The 15714-nt window shown below is 40.1% G+C and overlaps 1 protein-coding gene across 2 annotated transcripts; it reads right to left on the bottom strand.

Annotated features, from left to right (window-relative positions):
• Positions 1 to 12346: 12346 nt before the first annotated feature.
• On the bottom strand, positions 12347 to 15488 carry LOC308690640 (LRRN4 C-terminal-like protein). Of its 2 annotated transcripts, none has more exons than XM_081365241.1 (2): positions 15372 to 15488; positions 12347 to 13559 (listed from the first exon to the last, which is right to left on the bottom strand). In XM_081365241.1, exon 2 carries the CDS (start codon positions 13552 to 13554, stop codon positions 12859 to 12861), a length of 696 nt encoding a protein of 231 aa, XP_081221367.1. In that variant the 5' UTR covers positions 13555 to 13559; positions 15372 to 15488; the 3' UTR covers positions 12347 to 12858. The 2 variants fall into 2 exon arrangements, with proteins under 2 accessions (XP_081221367.1, XP_081221366.1); XM_081365240.1 differs by lacking the exon at positions 15372 to 15488 and adding an exon at positions 14895 to 15025.
• Positions 15489 to 15714: the final 226 nt, after the last annotated feature.

The raw sequence follows: 15714 nt of genomic DNA, 5'->3' as shown, positions 1-15714 counted from the left end.
GGTCAAAGATGTGGTCGCGGCTTAATGACATCCTCTCGCGTAAACAAAGCGCATGAAAATGACGATTTTTCCAGAGCGAAAGATTGATTAATGTTTTGCAAATGCAAAATCATTCATTGTATTTATCCAGTTAATCAGGTCATTTTTAAAAGATATAAGAAAGATATTGATTTGAAATGTCCTTTTTGTAATTTAATAGTCTGTCATCCTTTTTTTATTGTATTTGTACTCAATTGTTTTGGTGTGACTTTAAGATCTTTTTTAAGGGGATTTCTGGAATTGACATTACTCTGAAGGATAAGACTATAATATTTTTCTACGATAAGCCTTTAGAAAAGAACATTTGTTTTGTTCTTAATTTGTTTATTATTTTAGGGAAATATCACATTCATAAATGTCGATGGGCAAAAACTACACCTAGTTTTATACAATTTAAATTCGAGCTTTGTCAGTATCTTAAATCTTTGGAGGGTGTGAGGAACACCAAGGCAAAAAAGACTATAGACTATTGTAAAGCCTTGAAATGTTATCCTTTTTAAGACCTTTGTATTATTTTGTGGTTAGAGAAATGGATTTGATTTCAATACCCCTGTGTATATAGTTGTTTATATTTGTTATATTGCTTTTTTATTTTATTTACTTGTATTATTATTAATATTGATATCTATATACTATACTTTTATATATATATATATATATATATATATATATATATATATATATATATATATATATATATATATATATATATATTGTATTTAATTGTTGTATGTTTTGTTACTGAATAAAGCATTTTAAAAAATTTTTTTTTGCAAATGCCGTACACAAAACTCTAGTTTATACAAAAAAAACGTTTGCTGATGCAAAATAATGTTTTTAACAGTTCAACATACGATGATGCATGAAAGGCAAGTTCGTCAAGATAAACGTTGACGTTGTCTTGACGTAAAATGTAAATTAAAACCTTTAAGTTTGAAGTCTTTACATGTCATATTGACAGAAATATGCTGAAATCAGATAGACAGAAAGACTTATACTCAAGTGGTTCTCAACCATTGGGCCCTCTTTTTGTAACTAAATATAGTTCTAGACTAGTACATAATCTTAATTAAAATACTAAAATGTAAATTTATATTTCATACACTGACATATGTTTCAGAAGTCTTTTAAATAGAATGTCTGGTCTCTAGTGAATGGCAACTAAAGTTTACAACTTGTTCAGTTCATGCAGCAATGTCTGGTTCATATGAAGGATTGTGCAAATAATCATAATTAAGCTGTCTGTGGGAGTGTAAGCCATACTTAACTTAGTTAATTCTCTTTGTTTGCTGGCTTTATGGAACACTCATGAGGTGAGAATGGGGTTGACTATATACAAAAGAGGGAATTACAGGAATAAAGCTCTTTTGATTCAGATTTTGGATATTGCAGTTTCTGTGTAAAATAAAACCTTTCTTACTTGTAATGTAGGCCTACACAATCATGACTGTGGAAGGAAAAAACATGACTGTGTGCACGTTACATTAATCCTTCAGTTTCTTAATTGTTTGAAAAGGTAACCCGATTCATATAAGAGGTATTCCACAATACTGCACATTACTTACACTGAGATCAAAAATCTAATTTCTCCATAATTTTGGTGTAACATTTACTCTTCCCACGATGAAACAGTGCTGCTATTGCAGTGGATTTCAACTTTTTTGACTTTAATGTTCCCCATTGTCCACAACAATATTCAAAGCCGACATGTTCTACCTTTTCTATTTGAATGCTTATTTTGTCTTATTTTATATAATAAGTCATCTTGAGGCCCCCCAGTGGGCCCTGCCCCCCTGGTTGAGATTCACTGTGCTATAGACCTTATTTAGAGCAGCGCCTTGAAGAGATGCATTTCTATCCCTCACAGCCTCACTTTCATTCTAAAGATGGCACTGATGTGAATAAGGTCTATTGTGATATTTTGTGTTCCTGGGCAGGTTGTGCTGCAGCGCCATCTGCTGGCAGATATTAGTATATAGACAATGACTATTACGTCCCGAGGACGTTTTGTGTATAAAGGTTTTTGGATATGTATTTTACTTTGTGTTACTCTGTGTGATTTTTCTTGTGGTTTGTGGTTTCAAAACAGCACTGTAGTCCTTTTGCTATCAGGTAGTGATTTTTTTTTTCTTTCTTCATAACATTGTTTCGGTATTGAAAGGTAAGCTGTTGTATCTATCATATATGAACTATTTTTATGTAATAGGAAGCTGACATCCTGACAAGATCCTGACATCACTTTTTCTTTTGTAATACATTTATCCCTGTTTTTGGTTAGTCTGGGAGTGGAAGAAAGCATGTTGTTTATTTTTTATTTTTTATTGTAGCCTACAGGTCGTTTAGTTCTCCTTCAAATAGTTAACCCTTTTGTTTGTTGTTTAGGCTAGACCCTCTCCTTAAGATTGATTGCTTCTATTATCTTTGTTTAAATAAAAAAAACTTTGGCTCTCATTTCTGGGGCAGAGGATTGAAGGGGATCCTACCACGTTTACGTTTCTCCCTTTTGATTTAATTTAATCCTGTTACCCTCTCCCAACCCTAGACCGGGAGAGCTTGTAACATGACCAAGAATCAGAAATAATAACGATCGCATTTGGATTGTACAAAGCATACCACAGTGTCGTGTGTATGTGCCAATTTAAGCACATGCATAAACAGCCAAATATGTGACAAAATGTCTAAGTTTCATTTTACCACTGGACACCAACCAATAAATAGGCTAAACTGCTGCTGCTGTCTGCTTTTAGTTGCTCTGATCCAGAGCAATATGGTTTGGTGAATTGCAATATGATACAATATCATATACAACACATAATAATAATAATAATATAATTAATATAATATGACAAGTAAACTGTTTTACAAAAATGAGAAACATGTCAAGGTTGTTTTGCCATACACAAATAGACAAGTGTTTCCACAAAGCGTGTCCCTTCAGTGGAACTAAAGTAGGGAAAACAGCCACAGACCATTTTTCTAGCTTGACTAACTTGTTATATAAATTTGGTCAAGTAGCTTTACACTGCCATTCCCCCAAACTCATCCATGTGAGAGTATGATGGTAAACCATGATTCATCATTCCAGAGTTAAGTGGCAATGAGCTTTACACCAACCAGCACATACTTGGCATTGCCTATCTGTGGCTGCAGCACACACCCATGGAAACCCATTTTACAAAGCTCCCAATGAATACTTCTGGTTCTAATTTGCATTTACAGGGGCCGTTTTGAAGTTCAGTGTTAAAAGCAGGGTCTGTGGTAATGCATCATGCGTCATTCAGCGCTCTGTAATCCTTTTCTTTGGGCTTATGTGTTGCCCAGCACTTTCTGACTCAGCTGTGCTTAGCTTAGAAGGGTGTATTCAAATTATTTGTGACTGATACTAGAGGAAAACGACACAGTGAAGTGAAGTGGCAGTTTCATTCTTAGGAATTTTTAACATTGGTTAAATGAGGCTCTGCTGTAGAACATCTGGCTATAGTTACAGCTCGCTCTCTCTCTCTCTCAAGCGATGCTCAGCCTAGACACATTTTTTATTTTTATGTAGTTTTTTATTTATTTAGTTGGGAAAAATGTGCAGTGATCGGATAAGGATAGCTAATTTAGCTTACGGGGGAAGGTGTGGTGATGAAAATGTAAGAAATGCAGTATATTTACAGTGTATCTCTTTTAAAGGAGCGTCAAACAATAGTTACTCTGTATGAGAATTACTTCAGCTGAATTAAATTAGCTGCTTATAATTTGAAGTGAATGGATCACAGATTGCTATGTACAAAATAAAATAAAAAATCTTAGTAGGAAACAAATCCTCATCCTCTTGCTCCTCGCCCACCACCTCTTATATGTACTCTTCCTCTTTTTCATTCTTCCTCTCAAAATTTCCATCTATAGTTGGTATCAACATTCAGTGCACAGAAAACTGCCTTACATTTTGTACAGTTGGTTTGATCACATCATTAGAAACAACAAGTGTGAACAATTTTGAGTCGTTGTGTGTAAACAATGAAAACTGTGTTTTAGTTGTGTTGAACTTTTGCCTGTTGTGTTTAGTGTTTTGCGACACAAATGAATCACAGTGGGATGCGTTTTAATGAGTGAGAATGTGCTAACGAGTGCATGAGATTTGCAAATAGTGTCTGAGTGCCTAAACTTGTTTAAGGTTTTGCAGAAAGAGGGGTTTAGGCTACTGAGAATTTAGTTCAGAGAATGGGGTTTAGTGTCTTAGCAATTGTGAAAAACTGTAATCTTTTTTTATCCTGCATGTTTTTTTCCCCCTCATTTTATGCAAAATAAGCTGAGCTATTCAGAGATGTATGTGGTTTTCCTTAAACTGCACGCACCACAATCAAGAACGGAACTTTCCAGTAGCAGAGAACTGAATACGTCACACTAGACACTATTTGTTTCTGCCTGTTATGGTAATTCTGTCATAAATTATAGTTATTTTCCAGCTTTCTAAAATACAGAGGATTACACAGACAGCAGATAACGAGAAGCAATAGTATTCAAAGGGCTGAATCTGTTTATTCTTCTAGAATGATGGAAGTGTTTCGTCTAAAGAGAAATGTTTCTTGTTTCTGAATGGGTTTTTTTTCTGCCCCTCTTCAGTTGATGGTAGATTTACACTCTAAAAACACATACGTGAGTTGGTGGCTAGGTGCTGCTGTTTGATATAATTTCTGCGGTAAATGAAAAATGTGAAAAATCCCAAGAATCCCTAACTTTTTTCCCGGCCCTGTGAGGAATCTGGACTTACCAAACCACCCCCTCATTTTAAGCAACTGATTTTAAACAGAACCTGTAACTGCACTGTCTCATGAACAGCAAAAAAAATTGAATCATTATTTTAAATACTTTGAAATCTAATCATGACATACAATGATGTACTACAAAAACTTTTCTTTTTTTTCTTGAGTTCCATAAGTCCTCTTTTTTTATTGCAATAACAATAACAATAGGGGAATACAGAGTCATACAAAACACTTGAATCTATAAAAAATGAAGATCACAATTCTGCATTTTGTATCAAAAAAACAATCATACATCTAATACATCAATTATCCCTGTCAACGGCTGAGATGTCTTAACAGCTTGTTCGGTATTGAAGTCAGAGAGTCATAAAACTTTAAGTCAGTGGAAAATAGTCTACCATTTGGTACAGTTAACATACATTTTGCTTTATGTATATGATATTTCCCAAATAAAATATAATTTTAGTTTTTATTATCCATTTAAACCGATATCACAATCCACAAACAAGACCATTATATCAGTTATAGTGACAACTTTGTAAAACACCTCAAAAATAACCAGAAACTTTGGACCAAAATAATTTGGAATAATTATAAGTAAAAAAAAAGTACAATTGTTTCTGTTTCCTCTTTACAAAAACAGCATAATGGAGAAAAATATGATAAATACTTATAAAATCATTACATGGGTAATATCTGTTTATTATTTTAAAGTGAGTTTCTTTGACTTTATTAGGAATTACATATTTATTACTGTCTGACCACAGATTCTGAAAAAAAGGGAATGAAAATCCTGTTTCCATTTCACCAATGCCTTAGGTGAAACACTTTTTTCTTTAGTTAAGGTTTTTCTAAAATAAATATTATTATTATTTTTTAATCCCTAATAGAAAGGACCCCAACAGTGATCAGTCCTCTCCTATTGTAATACTTTTCTCAATAAAAATGTCTTTCGACAGATGTTACACAGTTTAGTGGTTTACAATATAGTTGCGTAACAGTTGGCTCCAGAAGGTCAAAATTAGAATTTCAGATGTAAAGTTATTGATCTATATGGTCCAATACACTTATGTTTCTTAAAAAATTATTTTGTGTTTATTTGTAGAAAGAAAGTCATATACATTTCGGACTGTGTGAGGATGATGAAAATAAATAAAGAGAAAACATTTTTTGGGGGTGGAGTATCCCTTTAAGGGTCATTGTTAACTTATGACGCTTATGCTTGCTTTTATATACAGATAGCCCCTCATCACAGACCGTTCTTGAGATCCACTTTCGATGGGGTGGCTTACCAATCTACAGTCTTCCCATTGGGACTGCCTCTGGCTCCACGCACTTTTACCAAGTGCATGTATGTGGCTCTCTCCCCTCTGAGACAGACGAGAATCCGTGTCATGAACTACCTTGATGACTGGCTGGTGTTAGCCGGGTCGGAGCGCGAGCTCTGTGCTTACGGCTCGCTGCTCCTTACGGGTCACCTGAACTTGGGCTCAGGATCAACTCAGCCAAGAGCTGCCTGTCTCCCATCGCTGTTTCACAGCTGTGCCCCCCTTGGAGGGACCCATGCCTGTATTAGGCAGGTGTCCAATTGGGACTCAATCAAGAGCTGCCTGTCTCCCAGCAGGCGAGTCTCTTTCCTGGGGGCAGTTATCAGCTCGGCCTGGATGCAGGCCTGGCTCACGCAGGAACCCTCACTGAGTATTCAGCGGCTAGCAGTGTCTTACCCTCAAAGTTTTTCAGAGGTTGCTGGGCCTGATGGCAGCCACCTTGTAATGCCAAACCAGCAGAGGGAGCCCTCGCCTGAGTACTGACTGTGTTCCACTCCCTCTGCTTCTTCTGCACTCATTTCCTGTTTGACTGCTATTTAACCAGAGACCATTCTTGTACTCATTGCGAAGTATTGCCAGTTATCTGCCTTACCGAGCGTTATTTTCCTGTTTATCCTGCCTGTCTACTGTGTATGATTCTGCCTGGTCCTCTGTTTATCGATTTTCTGGATTATCCCCTTTGTTTTGGTTGCCTGATCGGACTGATGTTTTTGCTTGGACCTATTGCCTGCCTACTCACTCTTGCCTTTTGGAATTCCCCTTTGTACGTTGAAAGATCTGACTGCTACCTTGGTTTTGACCCTCTGCCTGCCTCATCGTATTTGTCTGTGGAAACTTTCTTTAATAAACTTCTGCACATGGATTCCCACTCAGCCTCAGCGTCCTCGTTACAGAATACTTCGCCTCCCCTGAATCCAGCAGAAGTTTCGAACCTGCAAGCAGCATTCGCTTATCAAAGCAATATGTTAAAGGAATACCAGGAACAATTAACCAAGCTCCAATCAGTCAACGAACATCTAACGCACTACATCCAATCACTTCCACAACCCACGCCAAGAACGGTAAGCTTTGCCCTTCCTGAAAAGTTTGATGGTACTGCTGAACAATGTAAAGGCTTCGTTCGTCAGATCAGACTGTACTTTGATCATCAAGGGGATAAATTTGAGTCAGAGGAAAAGAAATGTGCGTTCTTAATGACGCTGTTAACGGGGAGAGCTATCGACTGGGCTGCAGCAGTTTGGGACTCTGATTCACGGTTCAGATATTCAGTGGATTATTTCATCCAGCAACTCCGTGAAGTGTTTGAATACCCCGCCGGAGGCAAAGATGTGTCTACACAAATCATTAACATCACACAAGGTAACCGCACCGCTGCTGAATATGCTATTGAATTCAGAACACTTGCTGCACAGAGTGGTTGGAATGATATCGCTTTAAAAGCCATGTTTCAACGTAGTCTCAACACTGAACTGCAAACTGAACTAGCTTGTAAAGGAGAGAATTCCTCCTTTTCTGAATTTGTCACTCTTGCCATTAAAATTGATAACCTCATGAGACAGGCTCCGAAACGTAAGGGCAACAGGGGAAATCAGAGCAGTTCACAGATTCCAGTCACGATCGATGCACGCCCTCACGACGAACCTATGCAACTCAACGTCTCCCGACTTTCTGAAGGGGAAAGGGAGAGGCGTCGACAACATCAGTTATGCTTTTACTGTGGTGAAGCAGGCCATCGCAGTCTAGGATGTCCACACAAATTCCAAGCTGTTCCCAGGGTAAATATTGAACATTTCTCCTTACTCAGTAACAAATCATTTACTTTACCTATTACTCTCAGGATTGACACATTGTCTCTTGAATTAACAGCGATGATTGACTCTGGAGCCGCTCTGAACCTGATTAATAAGGACATTGTCACAAAGTATAACATCCCCATTCAACCATGCACCCCACCTATCAAAATCAAGGCCATCGATGACACACTTATTGGAGAGGGGATCACTCATCAAACAAAAACTCTCACACTTAATGTCGGTTTGCTGCATCAAGAGTCTATCACACTGTATATTGTTGACTCTCCCAAATTCGAGATCATCCTGGGACATCCCTGGCTATCTATTCACGACCCTGACATTTCCTGGTATCATGGTGAGTTGACTCATTGGTCCACATTTTGTCTAGATCACTGCCTTCCCACTAAACCCCAACCATGTCTCACAACCAGCATTGAAAGTCCAGATACCCTCAAGACTGTGAACATCCCCGCCTATTACTACAATCTTTCTGAAGTCTTTAGCAAAACCAAGGCCGCACAGCTACCACCACACCGACCCTGGGACTGTGCTATCGATCTGCTTCCCAATGCCATGCCTCCCAAGAGTAAAGTTTATCCTCTCTCCCAAACCGAAAGTCAAGCAATGGAGGAGTATATTGAAGAGGCTCTGAACTCAGGTTTTATTCGTCCATCTACATCACCAGCAGCTGCAGGATTCTTCTTTGTTGAAAAGAAGGATGGAGGACTAAGACCCTGCATCGATTACAGAGGACTAAATAATGTGACTGTCAAATTTCGTTATCCCCTTCCTTTAGTACCCTCTGCCCTAGAACAGCTGCGGGAAGCCACCATTTTCACTAAACTGGACTTAAGAAGTGCCTACAACTTAATTAGAATAAAGGAAGGTGATGAGTGGAAAACTGCTTTTCTGACCACCAGGGGGCACTATGAGTACCAAGTTATGCCATATGGGATGGCCAACTCACCTGCCATCTTCCAATCATTCATCAATGAAATCTTCAAGGACCTTCTCAACCAGTTTGTGGTAGCCTATATTGATGACATTCTCATCTACTCTAAGTCTGAGGCAGAGCATATCAACCATGTTAAAGTAGTCCTCTCTCGACTACTCGAAAATCAACTCTACGTCAAAGCAGAAAAATGTGAATTCCATGTTAATCAAACCTCGTTTCTAGGCTACCACATAAGTCACCATGGAGTAAAGATGGATGATTTAAAGGTTCAAGCAGTCACCGAATGGCCCCAACCCACAACAGTCAAGGAATTACAAAGATTCTTAGGCTTCGCAAACTTCTACAGACGCTTCATCCGCAACTACAGCACCATAGCGTCCCCCCTAACGTCACTTCTAAGAGGTAAACCCACAAAACTCAGCTGGAATAATGAAGCCACCAATGCCTTTATCACCCTGAAGGAAAGATTCACGTCTGCCCCCATTCTGAAACACCCAGACCCCAGTTTACCTTTTATAGTAGAAGTGGATGCCTCTGACTGTGGTATCGGGGCAGTACTCTCACAGAGACATGGTCAACCAGGCAAACTACATCCATGCGCGTTCTTTTCAAGGAAACTAACTGCCGCTGAACGGAATTATGATGTGGGGAACAAGGAACTGCTATCCATGAAGGCAGCCATGGAGGAGTGGCGACATTGGTTGGAGGGAGCGGTCCACCCATTTCAAATCATCACAGATCACAAAAATTTGGAGTATATCAAAAGCGCAAAACGTCTTAACCCACGTCAAGCTCGTTGGGCTCTATTCTTCACTCGCTTCCAGTTTACAGTAACCTATCGGCCCGGCAGTAAGAACTGTAAAGCAGATGCCCTCTCCAGACGATACGACCTTCCCACAAAACATCTCACTCCAGAACCCATCCTTCCTTACTCTGTCATCCTCGCTCCAGTTTCCTGGGACATCATGGAGGAATTACAAGAAGAGCAACAACGTGAACCACCACCTGCTCACTGCCCTCATGACAAACAGTACGTACCACTATGTCTACGTCAACGCATCATGCAATGGATTCATACTTCCATTAGTGCAGGCCACCCCGGTATTTCTCGTACTATTCATCTGCTACAAAATTCATTTTGGTGGCCTGCAATGGCCAAAGAGGTCACCGCTTATGTAAAGTCTTGTCAAGTCTGTGCCCAGTCTAAAACCCCTAAAGAATTACCCTCCGGTCTCCTACAACCACTACCCATCCCACAACGCCCCTGGTCCCACCTATCCATAGACTTTGTCACTGATCTACCTCCCTCCGACAATTGTACCACTATCCTAGTCATTATAGACCGTTTCTCAAAATCCTGTCGCCTAATCCCATTAAAGGGACTACCTACCGCCATGGAAACAGCCCAAGCCCTGTTCCACCATGTCTTCAGAGTATATGGTCTCCCAGAAGATATTGTCAGCGATCGGGGCACACAATTCACTTCCCAGGTCTGGAGAGCTTTCTGCAAACAACTGGATATTAACGTTAGTCTCACGTCAGGATATCATCCTCAAGCCAACGGCCAAGTTGAACGCCTCAATCAAGAAATCGGCAGATACCTACGAACCTACTGCAGTCGAGAGCAACACCGATGGTCTGAGTTTCTACCTTGGGCAGAATATGCTCAGAACTCTCTCACACACACATCCACTGGCCTGACCCCCTTTCAGTGCGTCCTGGGGTTCCAACCTCCCTTGTTCCCGTGGTCTGGCGAACCTTCCTCAGTCCCAGCGGTGGACGACTGGATTCAACGTAGCGAGAGGGTGTGGGACAGTGCACACGTCCGTCTCCAGCGGGCCGTGAGAACACAGGAGTTCCAGGCCAACAGACGACGTCGCCCACATCCTCCCTACCAACCAGGACAACGGGTCTGGCTCTCGACAAAGAACATCAAGTTACGGCTGCCAAGCAGGAAGCTCAGTCCAAGGTATGCTGGCCCTTTTAAGATTCTTAAGAGAATTAATGAGGTCACTTACCAATTGGAGCTTCCTGATAACTACCGAATCTCTCCCTCCTTCCATGTCTCCCTCCTCAAACCGGTCCACCTGAATGCTGACCCTGGCCATGAGACCCCAGAACCACCACCTCCATTGGACATTGATGGAACTCCTGCTTATCAAGTGAATGAGTTACTAGACTCACGACGAAGAGAGGGTCAGCTCCAATATCTGGTGGACTGGGAGGGCTATGGACCTGAGGAGAGATCGTGGGTAGCTGCCCGGGACATTTTGGATCCATCTCTCATCGAGGAATTTCATCGAGCCAGACCCGACCGACCAGCGCCACGACCACGGGGACGCCCACGTCGAGCTCCAGGAGTCGCTCCTAGAGGAGGGGGTTCTGTAATGCCAAACCAGCAGAGGGAGCCCTCGCCTGAGTACTGACTGTGTTCCACTCCCTCTGCTTCTTCTGCACTCATTTCCTGTTTGACTGCTATTTAACCAGAGACCATTCTTGTACTCATTGCGAAGTATTGCCAGTTATCTGCCTTACCGAGCGTTATTTTCCTGTTTATCCTGCCTGTCTACTGTGTATGATTCTGCCTGGTCCTCTGTTTATCGATTTTCTGGATTATCCCCTTTGTTTTGGTTGCCTGATCGGACTGATGTTTTTGCTTGGACCTATTGCCTGCCTACTCACTCTTGCCTTTTGGAATTCCCCTTTGTACGTTGAAAGATCTGACTGCTACCTTGGTTTTGACCCTCTGCCTGCCTCATCGTATTTGTCTGTGGAAACTTTCTTTAATAAACTTCTGCACATGGATTCCCACTCAGCCTCAGCGTCCTCGTTACACACCTACACTATGGTACCATTTGGCATGCTGTCCCAGGCCGGGGTGTCTCCAGGACAATGGAGAATCCTCCCCCAAGCAGTTCAGATGATTTGGGAGATCTTCGGGAGGGCAGAGGTAGACCTCTTCGCCTTCAACATTTTTAAAGAGAACAGGAATGGCCCAAAGCTCTCCAGTACCGATTGGGGAGGCCTTACAATTGCAAGGAATGTATGTTAATAATATTTCATTATATTACATATTACATTTCATTATATTGCATTATTTTACACTAGATGCTTTACCAGTGCCTGAATCTTTTTAGATGGCTCTTAATTGTGAAAGATATACATATTTTACCCTGTCAGCCTCTGAAATCTTGGCTCAGGATTGCTGGTGAAGGGTTTGTGTACTTTTTTACTCTAGGGTTTGCGTGTGTGTACTTGTGCAGTCAACAGCCAACTAGTGTTGTCATCATGATGTCATTTTCCTGTAGCTTTAGAGTGAGAAGTCACATTCTAGTTATGGCTTAGGTGAAAAAGATTTCAGTGTAGATTTTTGTATATGGTACACACATGATATAAGAATATGTTCAGTGTTTTGATTTATCTATGATTTTCTAGGGAACATATATTTGATTTAATAAGAAAATAAACTGCCCCAAAGAATTCAAAATACAAAAAATCTTTTATTATTTTGTTAGATTCATATTTACACAGATTATTTTAGCAAAAACATACACTTCAAAAAGTAACCTAAAATGTGCTGTTGATCTGACCCAGTCCTAAATTTAAATGAGAATAGTAATTCTGCATTCAAAACAAAAAGAGAAAGAAGAAACAAACATACACAAGTTCAAAAGTGTGTTGGTGATTTGGGAAATGGTCTTGAAAAAGTGCCCATGATTAGAGTCAGCACAGTAGCAGTCTGCAATTTGTGTCTGTCCAAAATCACATTGTTGGACACTGACGACCAAATGAGAAGAATGTGCTGAGTCATTCGTCCACCTTCTCTGCGCCCCTCTTTCATTGAGTCATTAATACACTCCCTCTATCCAGCATGCTCACAGTGGGCTATCAGTCCACAGTCATTCATTTACTCCCATCATTCATACCAATATGAAGTGCATTTTTATGGCCACACACATACACACAAACAGATACACACTCCTTTCTCTCTGTTACAGAACTCCCCCAGTCTCGTTTCGCGCAGTAGACTTCCGCCATGTTTTGTGTCTCCACAGCAGCAGAGCCAGAACCAGAAGAACTATGAGTCCCACCACACCTCCAATAATGCCCAGCTTCAGTGCAAGTCCAGAGTCTGAATGTTGGGGTTCAAATGTAGCGCACGATTGCGTGCTGTTGCCGACTATGTTCACCGCTTTTACACACACGAGCGCACCAGGTGCCACATCCTGCAATACTGTTTCCCTTTTCCTCTCCTTCACCGCTATCTCCCTCTCGATAACTTTGTCCTTGCCTTTCACCAAGACAATGTAGTGGGTGACAATGGAGGTTGGAGCACACCAGTGCACCACGACCCCTTTGTCATCCTGTTGAGTTAGACCCGAGAGGAGCGGTGGACTCGGGGGTTTGTCTCGAGGGCTCAATCCCGGGCAGAGGCATGGTGTGACTTCTGTTAGCTCCTGGCAGGTTTGCTGCTGCTCCACACACATGTCATATTTGCATGGATGGAGTTCTGGGGCTTCGGAGGTAGACGAGCTGGGAGGCTCAGGGGTATTTTCGTCGTAATCACTGTAATCATCTTTTTTTTCAGAGATGGGGGAACGGGGTCGAGTGGCATTCTGAGATGATGATGACAGGTCGAGAGAGTTGATGAGGAGGAGAAGGATGACAGGATGTAGACACACCAACATGATATCTGGTGGGAAAAAAAAAACATGAGTTAAGATAGGAGCTTCAGATCAGAGGAGTCAACTGATTCCTTGGGTGAATGATCATCAATCAATTATCGTTAACTGATTTCATTAACAATCATTGATCAATAGTATGACCTTAAGAACTACAGTTCTTGAATGTACAGTCATATATTTTCAGATTGCAGCAGTTTTTAGGAATGTAATAAAAGTTTGTTACTGAATAAAAAGTAGCTCCAGATCAGTGGGCAACTCAAATGACTAATTCCTGGCTTAGGAGAATGTTTCAATCATCTTTAACTGATTGCATTAACCATTCTTGACTCAAGAGTTTAGAGTAAAATATCAGATTGTGTCAGATTTAATGCTAGAAGTTTTGTTGTTGAATAAAATATTACTTAATTTTAAAACTTATAACCTATTAAAAATACAATTTTAAATACAAATTTAAAGTTAAAGATTAAATAAAGAAACACTTCTGTATTGTCATTCAGTTGTATTTCAAAATGATTAGCTAATTGCTAAATTCCCATCATATTGACATTTATGCACTTGCTTTAGGCAGATGCTTTAATCAAAAGTAAAATGCATTTAAGCTATACATTTTTATTATAATTACCGTAACACACCTGGAAAGATTACTTTGGACTCTTTTGGAATTCCCATTATTTCCAAGAGTGATCTTTTAATCTACTAGATTAGGCTACATCAAGAACATTCAGGAATCAAGCAGAAAGGAAAAAACAGCATTTCTGAATTGAAAAAAAACTTGAAGGGACACTTGAAGTATACTAAGAAAGAAGAATCACTACTAAACTGGCTGAGGAATGAATACGAAGTAAACAACCAATGGCACTTCAGAACCTGCTTCATATTTCTCATGTGACATTCTACATCTCCAGTGCAGATTATCTACAGAAAACGGTTTACATTTAGCAAAGTGAATACAAACAATCCAGCCGTCCAGATCGCTCTCTATTGCAAAACAAACCAGTTAGCAAACTGTTGCACACAACTGAGTGAGTGAGTGAGTGTGTGTGTGTACGATGTAGTGCCATCTGCCCTTGGTAAAGATATCGATTAACATTCTTTTGCATGGGTAAACCTAACTAAACCAGATAGAGCTCATATAAAAACAACTCATGAGTTTTACATGAGAGAACAATACTAGACAGCCATGTGATAAAGGAATTCAGAGCTTCAAGGTATTTTGAAAAGGCTTTAGTATTGAGCCTATGTTGCTTGCTGTCTCTCAGTTACTTTTGTATCAAAACTGAAATCGCAAGGTTAATGTATTGAAAAAAAGAGTTCAAACAAAGATACGAACATTCATTTCTTACCTTTTTAATAAGGGAGTCCAAAAAGTACTATCTTACAATCTTAAAATTTCTGGTATCCTCTTTCCTTTGCTCTTAATCGCTTGCTACAGCAACTCTCTCTCTCTCTCTCTCACTCCCCTACAATCACCTCCTTTTTCTTTCTAACCCCATCCCCCTCTCTCCCTCATCGCTCCACCTTTTCTCAGTTATTAGGCTTTCTGGCAGAGTGAATGTGTGTGGAATATGAGCACATACCTCTAATGACTCACAGCAATTACAGCTACATGTGCAGGTCATAAACCTGACGCGACACACACATACACACTCATTCAGAGCATCTGAGTTCATGTTGAGGAACTGCTATACCTGAACTCACTGTCAATCCATTAATAAAAAGAGATCATATTTCATACACAACTGTACTTCAAATTATGCTGAAACAGGTTTCTTCCTATCCTAGCAGCAGAAATCATGTTTTTATGGTAAACAACTACTTACATTGAACACAGCTCAGTCGTAGCCTCTCTGTGGCATGCTGGTATGATGGTGAACAAGAGGCTCTTTATTTCAGAGATTTGGAGACGGCTTGACAGCATGTGCTTCAAGCTTCAGGGGAATACTAATTCAAATGAAGATCTCAGTTTGTATTAACCAGAAATGTGGATTTGGTGTTCCACTAAAAAGATTTACTGCATCCTAGAGGCAGGCGTGTGTGTGTGTTTTGAGAGAGAGAGTTTGGTTTTGGTGCAGCTGCTCTGACCGTAGAGAAGGAAGTCTGTTTTTTCATACTTACTGACAGTAAGAGTCAAAGTTCACGTCATTCATAAACGTACGCACAGTC

This window comes from Scardinius erythrophthalmus (genome assembly GCF_964197995.2).
Source record: "Scardinius erythrophthalmus genome assembly, chromosome: 5".
Lineage (NCBI taxonomy): Eukaryota > Metazoa > Chordata > Actinopteri > Cypriniformes > Leuciscidae > Scardinius > Scardinius erythrophthalmus.
Note: the sequence above shows the minus strand (reverse complement) of the source record. Positions and strands in the feature narration are given on the sequence as shown.